Source organism: Pocillopora damicornis, chromosome 14 (genome assembly GCF_964200805.1).
Source record: "Pocillopora damicornis chromosome 14, jaPocDami1.2, whole genome shotgun sequence".
Lineage (NCBI taxonomy): Eukaryota > Metazoa > Cnidaria > Anthozoa > Scleractinia > Pocilloporidae > Pocillopora > Pocillopora damicornis.
The window spans coordinates 2645347-2659341 of NC_142683.1; the positions used below are offsets into that span (position 1 = coordinate 2645347).

Consider the following 13995-nt stretch of genomic DNA (forward strand, 5'->3'; position numbering starts at 1 on the left):
CGAACACCACGCAGATACCCTGACAAATTCAGCAGGCTAGTTAACAGGTCACTGGGTCTTCTGACCTTATAGACCCCAATTGTTTGTCCATCTCTACCAACGGAGCGCCTGGATCAGGCTACTGTTACAAAAGGCAAGGTATCTGCGAACGGTATATCTTCCTTGCAGGAGAGAAAACTGCCCTAAATTGAGGAGAGCAATTTTTATGTAGTAATGCAGATGAAGCAGCCGCCAGGGTTTACAAAGGACTTAGTTCTTGCAAACCGTTGAGAATTTCTGAAGAAAATCATCAGGAAAGGAGACATTTGAAACGAAAAGAAAACGTTGTAGTTTACCCTGGAAACTTATGAAATTAAAATAGAAATTTAAGTTGAATTTTCGTAGTTAACAACCAAGACGTTTGTTCTATAAGAACATTACTTGTTACGTATTGCTATATATTATGAAGAAAGCTACACATTCTGATAAGCTGAGCGAGAGTCTCATATTAGACTCTTATGGACGCATCAACATTGAGTGACTTCTACTGTGAGCGTCACGATTTTTACTGTGCGTGACATGTATTGTTTAATTCAGCTTCAAAAAGGTAACGCAACTTACATTTGGCAGACGTCGTCATTATATTGACTGGCTCACTTGGAGGTCCATCAGCGAATACATTGCATGCAACAACAGTTATGGAATACAAAGTGTTATTCCGGAGGCCTCCTACTCTTATGGTGTTTATCAATCCCGGAGCAAACACGTGCTGATGCATAGGCGCATGCGCAGTGGTGTTTTCATAGTAGATAATCTTGTACCCTTGTGGTGCCCCAGCAAAGGTATTAAGTGGAATACCTTCCCATCTGACCTCCACTGACGAGTCGTTTAGTAATGTAACACTGGTGATCCTTGGTGCGTCCTGAGGAACTGTGGGCAAAAGGAAAGGCAAAAGGTTGCTGGTAGGTTGCCAGCAAGCAAGAGGAGACATTTTTGCTTCATTTCATTTCTTCTTAGAAGTTCTAACAAGGACATATTTAAATTTGTGGGATGGAACTTCGTAAAACGCTAATATATCACCTACTTAAGTGTTTTCCTACTCGCATCACTTTCTTGAAAGTCGAGTAGTAGGCCTGGACCCAACTCGTCCAACAGCACAATCAAACGGTGACGTCATCGCACCACGATGATGATAACTGTAATATCTCAGATTCAATTAGAGTTTAACAATTAGAAATTTGTAAGTGCTACATACTGTGTGGACTAAAATCCCAGAACACCTCTCCTATTGTCATGTTTCCAAAAGACCTGTTGAAGAGCGCCTCTTGCAGCTTGAGAGTGTGGTTATACGTCAGTTCGCGAAATTTCAGTGTGAAATCAGCCTCGACACTTCCAGGCCTGAGAGAGAATGACTTTAAAGTTCGGTATATGGTAGAAAGATTGTACTAAAAAAGCTTTAGCTCTGTCAAAGTATGTTAATATCTGTAAGCTCTCCTTAAAACATTTGAATATTATCTGCTGTTGTAAGTCAGAGGAAAGAAGCTGGATATTTAAGAATGGTTCATGAAAACGGAGCCACGTAACAGAGACCAGGGAAAGAGCCATTTTTAATGCAATATATATAATGCAACTATTACATATCATTAGAAATATTGTAACACTCATAAATCCTCAAATAAATCTCATCTCACCTCAAGTTACGTATTTCCACATCATACATCGAGTCGTCCGGAAAAAGTTGGCGAACCTAATGCGAATTGAGGGGTTTCAATTAAAGAACAAATTAATTCCTGTACATCATAAAAATTTATTTTCCTTCGCAGCCGAATGTCTGTCTGATATACTTATAATATTTCTACGTCTTTTGAAATCTAATCAACGAATAGAATCCATTTTTCCATGCATTTGTCCAGTGATTGATCACAAGTGACGTCAAAATGTGATAGGAACAGAGAACCGGGCATGCGAGGCGCAGCCGAATGTGTCGCTGATGTTGCTACCACATTTTGGCATTTTTTGTGATCTTTTTGTTGCGCAAAACCACGGCAACATTGAATCTAATTGTCTTAATATGTAACTACAAATAAATTTTTGTCAACGGTAACGTCATTTATGTGTTTGTCCTCCAATAGCTTACAAGTGAGAACCGATCAAACTGCGTGTATACTTCAGCTTATTATAAATACCGAATGGACACAGGCAAAATGGAAGCTGTTTGTTTTATATACAAAAGTAGCAAAAGCTGTTGATAGTGACGTCAACTTTGCGTCTATCCTTCAATAGATCATAAGTAAGAAGTAACCAAAGTGCGGATTACAGAAAGTTATTAGATTTAAAAATTATATATAGATTATGACGATACCACTGCTAGTCTTTGCTCACTTGTAGAAACAGTTTCTGCTTGAAACTCCGGTATATTTCGCTTTCTCGGTCTTGAAGGTCCGCATGCCAGGTTTCGTTGATAAAGATTGCATAAACGTGGATATTTTTCTCGACATCTGTAAACGTAGAGGAGCCGATACTTTGCTTCAACCCATTAATCCCCAAAGAGTGACTAGCATCTAATTTCTCCTTACAATATCACCCCGGAATCACACATTACGGTCACGAGAATAAAGGAAATGATCACAAACGAAAGAGGCTCTTGACTGTTAAACATATCCTCCTTGCAATCACTTTAGGAAATGTGTATAGAGCAGTATGATAAATATGCATACTGTACTGAAAGATTAATCTTGAGAGGCCTGAAGATCGATAAATGAGGCCAAAGAAAGGATTAAAATTCTTATTTCCTGCCGACAGCAGCCAATACTACATTTTTACTCGTTTCACAAATGGGGCATGAGTTCAGCGTGTTACTTGTTCCAAAAAAGATTATTTCTAAACACCAAAACTGACAAGTGTAACAAAACTGACTGGTTCATGCGGTTACTTCCTTGAACCTGATCCTTTAGATAGAGGGGGTAAGTTTCTAAAGAAAGTGCAATGCTGAGTCGGTGGGAGAGTATAACAGGGTAATTAAGAATTATCAACTGATTTGATAACGTAAATTGGCCACCATGAAGAATTTCGAGCGTTAGCCCTTCGTCGGAGCGATTGGAGGAGTTGTGGAATAGTGTGCGTGTTTGTATGCAGAAAATGGAATTACGCTATTGGTTTAGATAAGGTGACGACAAACAAGAATAAATTATGAATAGAACAACAGAGATGGTAAGTTTTGAGCTCGGTAAAGAAATAGAGAAAGATGTTTTTCGTCTTGTCATGAGCATGACAAACACGACGCCATCGACATTGCTGATCCTAGCAGTATGCAGGACGCATGTCAAATGAACCTCGCGATAGACTTTGCTCATCGTGGAGTCGCTGTGGCTCAGTGGTAAAGCATCTGAGCGCGGAATCTGAAGGTCTGAGGTTTGATTCTTCATGAGAACTCAGAATTTTTTCTTTGTCCCACGCTCGTGACTAGACGAAAAACATCTTTCTCTAAGTTGAATGAAAAGCGCTCGTCGATACCGTGGGGATTAAGAGTGCCGATTGAAAGATAAAGGCTGACGAAGGGCTAATGCTCGAAATGTCAGCTTTGAAACTCTTCACGGTGGCCAATTTCCGTTATCAACTCAGTCGACAATATCAAATTACCCCGATCATTTAGAGCTTACCTCCCACGAGTTTGTCGTAAATACCCTGAACCTCCTCGAAATTTAGTTCTCTTTCCCACAACGCCATGTCATCCAGGAGCATAACTATCCCTGAACTTCCCAAGGAAACATCTTGAGGGGCAGAAGTAAGTGTAGAAGTTGAAGGAGAAGTTGGAACAGAAGGAGTTTTAAGAAGAGGGAAATAATCTTTACAGTGGTACTTTTCAAGTTCATTTCTTTGTTTTCTTACACCATTTAAAAAAAGATGCGGCAGCGTGAATCCGTTCAACCACGTGAACGCCACGTGCATCCACGTAGACATGGTAAAACGAAACTGAATGTCACATTTTCTTTCATTGGCTGCTACCATAATTCCAAAGAATTGCTCAGTTCCTCGCGTTATAACTTTAGCCCGTACTTCGCTCTCTTCCTGATTGCTTCCTCGCCGGCGTAATACCATTGGAAGTCCACCACTAACTTCCAAAACGTTAATCCAGAATGCTAAACTGAAGCCTTGTGTACAAAGATGAACATCCGCTGAGCAAGGAATTTCCAATTGATTTACATGCATTTGGGTATGGTTAAACATCACGGCGCCGTTTACAGGGCCAATTGTGCTCAGATCGTAGCTAAAATTGTTAATTTCTTGATATGCCTTGAAATTCAACATGGTCGATGAAGTGTCCATTGGAAAATACGCGCTTGCGTTACTGTATATCGTGCTGTTAAGAGCTTGAGTAAGAAAATATTATAGATTACGTTTGGAAAATGTTATAGTGTGAATAATCTGGAATTGGAACCCTAAAAAATTCGAACCGCTTCATAGCTCGGGTGTCGGGGACTCTTCCACGAGTTTCATCCCTCGAGTGGGATAGGGTTCTGATTTTAGTAGGACGAGGATTTTGCACCCCCCCCCCCCCTCTTCCCAATGCATACGAAGCAAAAAAGGGGGAACCGAGGTGCCGATTCTCTGTGGCCTTAGAAATCTTCTCAGACAGGCAACTTTCAGGTCATATGATGCCGGCTTGCACGAGTCACCCACAGATTGGAATCCTTTCAGGGTTTAATTCGAACCTTGAACTCCTTAACTGAACCTTAAACCTTTAACTGATTGTTAATTTTCCTCTTTGGCAGCTGCTACACGTTTCCTTGCAAACTAGACACCAAAACTTAGTGTTTGATCAAAATAACAACTTCTAGTTGATAAGGTAGACTATTCACATAACCTGTTTGCTGTTGATCTCATATGGTAGTTAAAGAGTTGAACTGCTGGACGAGTATTTCATTGTTTCTAAATGTAACTTCTCTGGACATTTCACCGATTAGCGAAGTGAGGCAAAGTGGCCTGTTTTCTGCAATATTATCTATTTCTTAACATTTCCTTTTTTGCTATTCTGTGATGGATCTCTAAAGTTAGTTACTCACCATTTCTGCAATAGGCATCCACATGCCTTAAGTTCCCGCAAAAGCATTTTCCAGTCCTTTCATGACAAACACCCGGGCTTATACAAGTTTGATTACAAGAAGGGCCTGGAAATAGATACAAGAATTTACGACAACTTTAAGATGAGGAAATTGAAGAACAAACCAGGTCATGACAAAGCTTTGTGTTATCATCTTAAAAAGTGCATGCAGGGCAGTGCGTATTGTGTACTGGTGAAAGAACTGCCCCCTACTCCCCACTCCACGCCCCACCGTTTTGGCCTGGTTCCGATTCCCGAACCGAGGTTCACATGCGCATTGCGTCTGTGATTGGTTCTCGTTTTTGCCTTAGAGGGGGGGGTATTTCTTCGGGCCTCTGGTTTTCCTCCCCCCCCCCTCTACCCGCGAGTTTTCTGGACCAATCACTGAGCGAGTTAAGTGAAACAAAAGCAATATACACCCTATAGAACAATGCTCTAGATAAGCACCACATGTAAGGTAAACAAGCACTACTTTTCAACTTAATATACATTTTACCTTTTATAGCTTGAAGCTCGGCTAAATTCAAACTTTTGTGAAAGATTTGTAAATCTCTCATGAGACCCTTAAACGCCATGTTCTTACGGTAGCTTCTCCAACCTACTGAACAATCTAATGGTGTCATCTTAGAAAGGTTCGCTTGAAGTGATGTTTTGTATTTTTCAACACCGTTTATAAACATAGTTATGTATCCTTTAGGTTAGTCCCATGTGATCGCCAAGTGAGTCCATGCGTTGTCGGGAACAGAGCTATGAAGATACATTAGCAGAGGTTTAACATTCTCTTATCGAGGAGTCCTGTATTGTTGTATCATCCTAGAGCAGGTATTTATTTAATTTTTTTAATTTTTTTTTCCGGGAAGCTAGGGCAAGCACGAGGTAAGCACGAGGCAAATATGAGGCAACCACGAGGCGAGAGCATGGAGGGTCGAAATAGGCGCTAGTGGAGGAACTACATCTTCTTGCACTCCTCCCCTCGCGTGTACATCGTCCCTAGCACCTAGCACATAGGTCGTAACTCGCGTTAACCTCGCGCTTGTCTAAAAGGCGTAAAGAAAAAAGGAAAAAAAGGGAAAACCCATTTAACCACAGTTTACTCTGAACATTCCGATAGGTTTTCTTAGCAATAGCTATCACTCGATTAATCTCGTGTAGCCCCTGAGGATTTATTTTCCTTGGGGGGGGGGGGGGTAACCTAATCAGCTCCCTAACTTTCATCCCTCTGAAAGTAATACATAAGCCGTCTACGCGACCAAAGGATGATTGGGAAGCCACTTTCTGACTGGATCATTTATATGACAACAAATACAAACACACCTAAATCCAAATGGCCTTGTTTCGCTCCCGTCATCAAGAACAAGTTTTGCTCTAAATCCTCCCTGTTCGTTTAAATGGAGGTGAAACTGGTCTTCCGCGCTCAGGACGTACTGTGAGCTGCCGAGAACCGGTTTTATCCATATCGCCAGAGAAAAGCTTGAACCTCCAAGATTTACGGCAGGTACAGTTGGTTTGAAGCTTCCATTCATAAAAAGAAAGGTTCCGCTAACATCGCTGAAGTAACTTGCATTACTAGAAGGAAATGTTATGAAGCAAAGTTAATTTCATTTATAAAATTTTCTCATATCAATTGCAATGTTTTCTTAACCTTGAGAACTCAATAACCTTTACGGAGGTTTCCCTACATTTCGATAAAGGCATTGATATATTGTTTTAGAAATATTTTCGCGATGATTTAAGTTTTGAGATATTTGAGGAATTTCCTAGTGAAAACAAAAGATCGAGATAAGCACCAATATTTCGTAAGAAGTGCACGTAAACAGAAAAAATACAGGTTCAGCTGTTACATTAAAGACGTTCCACTCCGTAAGCAACGCATGCGCAGTTCTTTTATTACCCGTTGAGAGACTGGCAAAGGTTCCCCACCTCCCCCTTTCATACTTCAAAAAACTGTCCAAATAGGGAAATAAGATAGAGAGGGAATGTTTCCGTCAACCAAACCCATTCAGTGTCTTGCTACGGAAATGCTCATATTTGTCAAAGAAAATTTGAAAAGGAATTTTTTCCTTTGGCAGTTTGGCTTACCTTCCTCGTTATAGCAAGAGTCAGAAATTGTAAGCAAATTGAAAAATTACATCAATATGAAAAAAAATCTCTAGAAAGAAAGACATGATCCGAATAAGTGTGTAGTAAAAAGAAATTCAAGTCAGCGCGACCTATACTTTGGGAAAATATAAATACGTAATTCCTTACAGCTTAAGTTGTTAAACTGGTAATGCTTGATGACTAACCTGACATTTTCGTCACGATCGTCAAAAAACCAGTGAGCAACTTTCTTTAAAGGAATTCCTACAGAAGGAAACGAATGAAAATAAAGAAGTTAGTTTCACTTTTACATGTGAAATTCCTGGTCACGGGACATCAGTGTTAGACAAATTTACAGGAACGAGGAGCGTAGCGACTCATTACACCGGGAGAAACGACTTGCCACGACGACTAAGCTACCGCCTTCTACACCTGGATCTGAGGCGGAAAATTATATAAATATTACCATAGATAGTAGAAGCGACTCGCTATTCAAATTTCATTTAAATAATCTGCTGTGAAGTCTCTATTTATCACAAAGTTCAAAGTAATAGGAAGGGTACACTGAACATCGCGCATGGTCAGATCCAAAAAAATAACGACAATTAAAACAGATAACCAAGACGTTTTCTTATCACGAGCATGAAACGTAGATACGATTCTGGGTCCCCATGAGGAACGACCTCAGAGCTCTCATACTGTACCACTGAGCCACAGAGACTCTACAGTGAGCAAAGCTACTCTAACGTTCATTTGCGACAAACATCCTGCATACCGCTAGGATCAATAATGTCCAAAGCGTGTACCCAAAAGATTTACCATCTTTATTATTCTGACCGATAAATTTCTCGGATTTCCCAGCCATTGGCTTCTCTTTATCTTGGCAAGACGGATTGCCGTGATAATCGAATGCAATTTATCAGTTTACCTTCAACAGTGGGAGGACAGTAATCCTGAGCTGAAAATTGGACGTCATCAATAGCAATATCTCCATGGTAACCAAGTCCTCTGATACCTTCTATGATGACGATCTATGGACAAAGCCAGTAAAACCAGTATTAGTAGCTCTTCTTTGTGAATGGAGAGATCACTTAATACAGGCCACTAGTTGATAAAAACATTCTGCATAACGATAACTTAATATCATATCTTAAGTTAGGTACTAAGCGCTGCCTGATCTAAGCAAATCATGCTCAAAAATAGGTTATGGGTTCCAAGACTGCAAGACTCTCCCCAAGAACATCCGAATCGGACAATGTTTGGAAAGACTCGTTCTCAACGATGTTCAGTGCCCTGATATCAACTTGTCAAGTCGCAAATTACTTTCCAAAGAGTAGCGAATGAAGAAAATTTAGTTTTACCTCTACAAAGTCCGCGTCAAAAGGCACTTGTGCATGTTTCCACGCGTCTTCTTGATTTCCCTGTAAATGCCACGCCAAATGCGGAACGACTGACGAAGGTTGAAAAGTGGTGTAATAAACTTTGAGCTGTCCTATATCCACGCCCCACATGTGGTACCAAAACTGAAGACAGTTCACCCTAAACACTTTGAAGATTACACGAGCTTTGTCTCTAGGTTGACGGGGGAAAGATGTCTCTATGTACAGGTAATGGCCTGTATTGAGGCAATAATCTAAGTAAGAACCACATATTTTCACGTAACATTTAGTCACAACAAAATTAAACAACATTTTGGGTCATACTTTCATGAGTCGTACAAATCAACCATGGAGGCTTCGAGATTATTTAAGGGTCTCCCTCACGGGCGAAGCTTCCCTTGAATTCCTTCGCTATTCGAGAATAGGTCATCATTAACATTTTCCCACGCTTCAGAAAGTTTTCTTGTCAGTTTTCCTGAATTTGAGTTTACACTGTCTCCTTGAGATACATTTCTTTGTATTAATTGGCCGTTGTGTTTATTCTCGAACTGCTAATATGATGATAAAAAATATAACAAAATTCTCGAGCGTGATTGGTAATCAGCACTTAGAAGTTCGTGTAGTTGGACAAAGTACAGTTTGAACGCCATGCCTGCATGATTGAAAAGAAAATAATCTTTGTGTGATAAGACGTTTTGGTTCATTTTCTCGTGGTGAAGTCAACTTCTATGTTTTCACCTATAGATGAGTAAAGGCGATGGGTGTTTAGTTTCTCAGATTTTGTCGTAGTTTTGACTAATTGACATGCTCCCTCCCCCTACCAGACACAATACTGCTTGCGTGTACTGCAGCAACCCCACGCATGCCAAGCACGTGTAATTCGTGGGAATAACACGCGCTTCCATGACCAGTGCTTGTAGTTAGGCGCATGCAGTAGAAAAATTGCATGCGTGCAGTGGTTTACGCGTAGTTTCTTGTAATGACGCACAGTGTGCATGTTTTGTGCGTGTAGTTGTAAATGCACGCACGTCAGATGCGTGTAATGCTGCATTGCACGCGAGTGGTACGGTATGTACGGACATCATAGTTATTGAATTGATCACCAGAAATCATTCATTACCTGAGGACGAATTCGAAGTGTGATCCACACATGGACCTGTGTTGTTAGTTGGAGTACATGCCCGGTTTCTCGTCCAATCAAAATCGTTATCATACATATTTTCCCAATGACAACCGTCATGAGTAAAAGTACAGATCCCTTCAAACCCTAGGGTTAAAAGCATAAATTTCTCTGAACCACTTTTCACAGACTGGGAGGCAGATTATCCTCCGAAGAGGTACTAAAGCTTCTATTTACCTCTAACTACGATCAGTCTTTTTTTTTTTTCCCAACGTAATCTGTGGCGCGAATCAGTAGGAATCAGTGAAGAAAAAAAGAGAATATCTTGTTCATGAGATAAGGTGTCCCAGCGTTGCGACACGAACGTTTCTTGGCGCGCGAGAAAGTCTGAGTCTCGAGTTATGCGAGCCTGCGAGAAAGCGAGTCCTCGAGTAAAGCGAGCCCGCGAGTAGAGCTAGCGAGCGAGAAAGTCTGAGCCCTCGAGTACAGCGAGGCGGTTAGAGGTCTGTGAAGAGTGAGGGAGTGTAATTGCCTCGTCAGTTCTCAATGTGTAACTTCGTAGCTCAGTTCATAGAAGCACCCAAATATTATCTGGAAGGCACGGGTTCGAATCCCGCTGAAGCCTGAATTTCTTCAGGCTTGTTTCTTTCCATTTCTAAAATTGCAGTCCACTTGCGAATAACATTTCTTTTCTTAAACTTAACAATTGTATATCAAACTCCACTGGTTATGTTTTTAGCGGCATTTTTCTCGTGGCCAAAATTATCCCCATTTTCCCGAGAATATAGACTTCTATTGAAAATGATTTATTCATTAAGATCTTTTGAGATTGTACTTGCAATTAAAGATGCATTGATATAACTACCATTCTGTATATTGTACATGTATCGATCGGGCAGATGTTATCAATGCCTTCTTTGTTAGGGAAGAGTTTTGATTTTGTGAAGGTCTTACGCGAGAGAACATGATGACAAATTGTGTTAATCGGGCTTAACAAGACAACTAATATAGATTGAAATTAAGCAAGCAAGCCTGGACAAGCAGCAAGAGGCAACATCTGAACTTCAAACCGTCTGCCTTCAACTGTTTATGAATTGAAAATAGCAAATATTTGCATGGGTTGCAAATCAAAATGATTTTTCGATTTTTACCACATGGTTCGTTTGCAGATTATTGAAGAACTGACTACAAACACAATCCACCTCTTAGGTTTCCTGATGCGAGAAACTCAAGCTAAAACTAATTGTTCTGATTATTTAAACAAAGTTTAGCCGTTGTTCAACAAAACCGCGTCCCAAACTATCCTAAATTTAGCTGAATTTTAAATCTCAACTTTTTTTCGGTTGTTGGCAGTGCCAAGGGGGCCGAAAGTGAACAGTAGAAGGAAATTTATTTAATTAAATCAACCCTCTTATAGAAAAAGCCTGAGCGCACTGGTTGCGTAAAATCGTGGTTTAGGTTAGACCTCAAATAAGCAAATAGACTTTGGTAGAAGCCTTTTTCGCGCGCATGCAGCAGCGAGTTTAGCGACGCACCGCCTCATTTCTCTTGCTTTGTTGAACTGATCACTTAGCACTCATAAACGTTATCTTCAGCAACAGCAACAAAAAAAACAACGACCCGTCTTATATTGCAAATTGCTTTACCTAATGGTTCCGGGAAAGCGATTATCAGATTCAGGACGCAAAGAATGATTATGACATACGAACACCTCATGCTCTCGAGAAGTACCAGCCTGCAAAATATTAAAAAAACAAATAACAGCTTAGTGAACCTTCGAACACATTTAAAACCTTTTTAAAATTCGCTTTTTTATGATTTCATTTTTATCTCGATTTCCTCTTGACGATTTGTTGATCTGAGCACAAACACAGTCAACTTTTTTCTTCCTTAAGCACGCGTTTGATGAGTGAAGCTGAGATTTTTTTCTGGATGTCATTACGAAAACTGCCAATAAAAAGATACAGCAATGGAAAATTCATCTGTTTAAATATGTAATGACAATTCAAGCTTTCTTGAAAACAAAAATTGATAAAATAAATCTGATGAATCATGAATAACTTACCCTTTCGCTAAGACAAAAACACTGAGTTCATGCGAGCGGCTTTCCTCTGATCTGTGGCCTTGAAGAATCAAAAGCCAAAACCGCGGATACGTTGTAAGATTTCCTTTAATTTCTACTGTTTGGCACCTTTCATGTGACACCAGACCTTCCGTTTATTAAAAAACCGTACGTTTTCGCTCCGATCATCCTGGGAGAATCACAAAAGAGGTGACATTGATTTTATAGCGTTAAATGGCCCCAATCAATTAAAGTTCTCAACGAGCCTAACATTTCATTTACAGATTGTTTCCTTTTTGTCTTGAATGGGTCTTGATAAATGATAAGATAGATCAAAAGACTGATTATAGCACCTACTTGTTAGGGTCAGATGGTATAGTTTCACACATGGAAATTACTGATTGGTTTTTTTTTGTAACATCAATAAATGCAGTTTTGCAGGTTCAAAATAGACGAAAATTAGAAGGGAAAAACTGACGTGGCATCTACGATTTCTCTCAAATGCAGACAAAAATAAATTTCTTTAGGTTTCGACATATCTTATCCACAAAAAAATAAAATAAAGGAAAAAAAACGATTTGACACCCGATGGGGCCCAACCTATATTTTAAATAAAACAATCCCGTCTTTATGAGTATAAATTTTTTCAAATAGCAGCTGGCGTACTTGGTAATTGCAAATCCTTCCTGGCTTTTCTCCAGCTGCCTTCATTTGGTTCCTAAGAGCACAATAGAACTAAATATACACGAGCGTATAATCACTTGTGTTGTTGCAGATCAGGACGTTTCTATTGCCGTACTAAGAGGTATCAAGAAAGTTTTCTATAAGCAGTGGCCGATTATGCAGTGAGTGGTTGTGCCGTAAGTCGAAACCCAAACACGACAGCCTGGTCGCAGGTTGAACAGACGGCGGTAAGTGGTCTTCTAAGTGGTGGCAAACCGTCGGTAAGCGGCTTTTATTGAAATCCCTGCCGAACTGTTTTTTATGTCAGGCCACAAGTTAAATGCAAACGTGTCAGAGTACTTCGCACTTTGGTTGTGTGCTATTGGTGGGTCACAGTGCTCTGATATTGGTCACGCACTTCAGCCCTTATTGCCATAAGGGGCGGCCAATGTTGCCTTGAAAAATCGTGAGTCTCGCAAACTTTTTATCCGACCTCGAAAATCTGTTCGACCTTTGCGATGATCCTCAAAGTTTTACATTTCTAGTAATATGGTGAAGCATCGGAGCGCGGAATCCAAAGATCTGAGGTTCGATTCCTCGTGGAGACTCAGAATTTTTTCTTTGTCCCACGCTCGTGATAAGACGAAAAAACGTTTTTCTTTATTTTCCCTCTTATCATAATTTTCATCCGCAATCGACCCACGCATTAATTTTTCTTTATGATCTGAAAATTTTAAAGTGTTTAAACATCAAGTTTCTCAGGCGCAGTGTGTCATTGATGGACTAAAATAAATCTTGATGAAGTCAAACCGCAAAATAAGGAAAACGAGACAGTAATCGAAACTTCCCCCGTAACTGGAAACGTATGAAGGGTAAATATTGTACCACCTTGCTTAAAAATAAGCACCAGCATTTATTCCCTAATAAATATTAAAAGGTGACGATTTGAAATTAGTTTTCAGCGATATTTCCGTTCCATAAAATCAAGATGCAGCATACTCTTCGCCCAACCGAGTTAGAGTCCGTTTTTAATTCAAATATTGTTCATATAGATACATAAATAATTTTAAAATAATCAAAAGAGTAGATGACTTGGAAAGTCATGACAACGTTTGTAGCCACAGGCACTTTTATTATCATTAATTTGGCAGTGAAATAGAATATTTTCAGTTAATATTGTCTGAACGTAACACCAAATTGTTAAACTACACATGGAAGGAAATTTACGAAATTAAAAATTTAGAACTTGCACCAGAATCGTTAAAGTCGAAAAGATCTCCCTTTCATTCACCATGATTACACATGCGCACAACAACGGGTGTTTATTTACAAGTGAAATAAAGAGAAAATAAAGGCAAAACAAAACGCGTCGTGCGTTTTTTTTAATTGAGAGAAGACAATCAGAACATCTTTAAATATTAATGATTTTTTACAGCACAAATGCTAATAAATTGATTTGTTGAAAGAAGAAGCACGAGTGTTCACGGTATTCTAAAGACCTTAAGACACTGCTTAATTGCGCGATTGAAAAGTGGTTTTCTCCTTCAACCAATGCCATTCGTTTGCGCTAGAGACCGCAAATTTTACATGACGACAGATGCACTGTAAGGGA

The 13995-nt window shown here is 39.8% G+C and overlaps 2 protein-coding genes across 2 annotated transcripts in view; both read right to left on the reverse strand.

The window, feature by feature from the left end:
• LOC113667157 (protein sidekick-1) overlaps positions 1-5888 on the reverse strand; it is a 20513-nt gene extending 14625 nt beyond the window's left edge. The window contains exons 1-7 of the mRNA XM_089193908.1: positions 5577-5888; positions 5043-5147; positions 3639-4349; positions 2362-2477; positions 1671-1726; positions 1235-1377; positions 601-909 (exon numbers count right to left, since the gene is read on the reverse strand). Coding sequence (XP_089050034.1) covers positions 601-909; positions 1235-1377; positions 1671-1726; positions 2362-2477; positions 3639-4349; positions 5043-5147; positions 5577-5760 — 1624 coding nt within the window. The 5' untranslated portion in view covers positions 5761-5888. The remainder of the gene's footprint in view (positions 1-600; positions 910-1234; positions 1378-1670; positions 1727-2361; positions 2478-3638; positions 4350-5042; positions 5148-5576) is intronic.
• LOC149033962 (MAM domain-containing glycosylphosphatidylinositol anchor protein 1-like) lies at positions 5648-11910 on the reverse strand. The gene is made up of 8 exons (XM_089193918.1): positions 11724-11910; positions 11305-11393; positions 9659-9805; positions 8521-8774; positions 8088-8190; positions 7366-7423; positions 6395-6646; positions 5648-5827 (listed from the first exon to the last, which is right to left on the reverse strand). Exons 2-8 carry the CDS (start codon positions 11372-11374, stop codon positions 5779-5781), a joined length of 933 nt encoding a protein of 310 aa, XP_089050044.1. The 5' UTR covers positions 11375-11393; positions 11724-11910; the 3' UTR covers positions 5648-5778.
• Positions 11911-13995: the final 2085 nt, after the last annotated feature.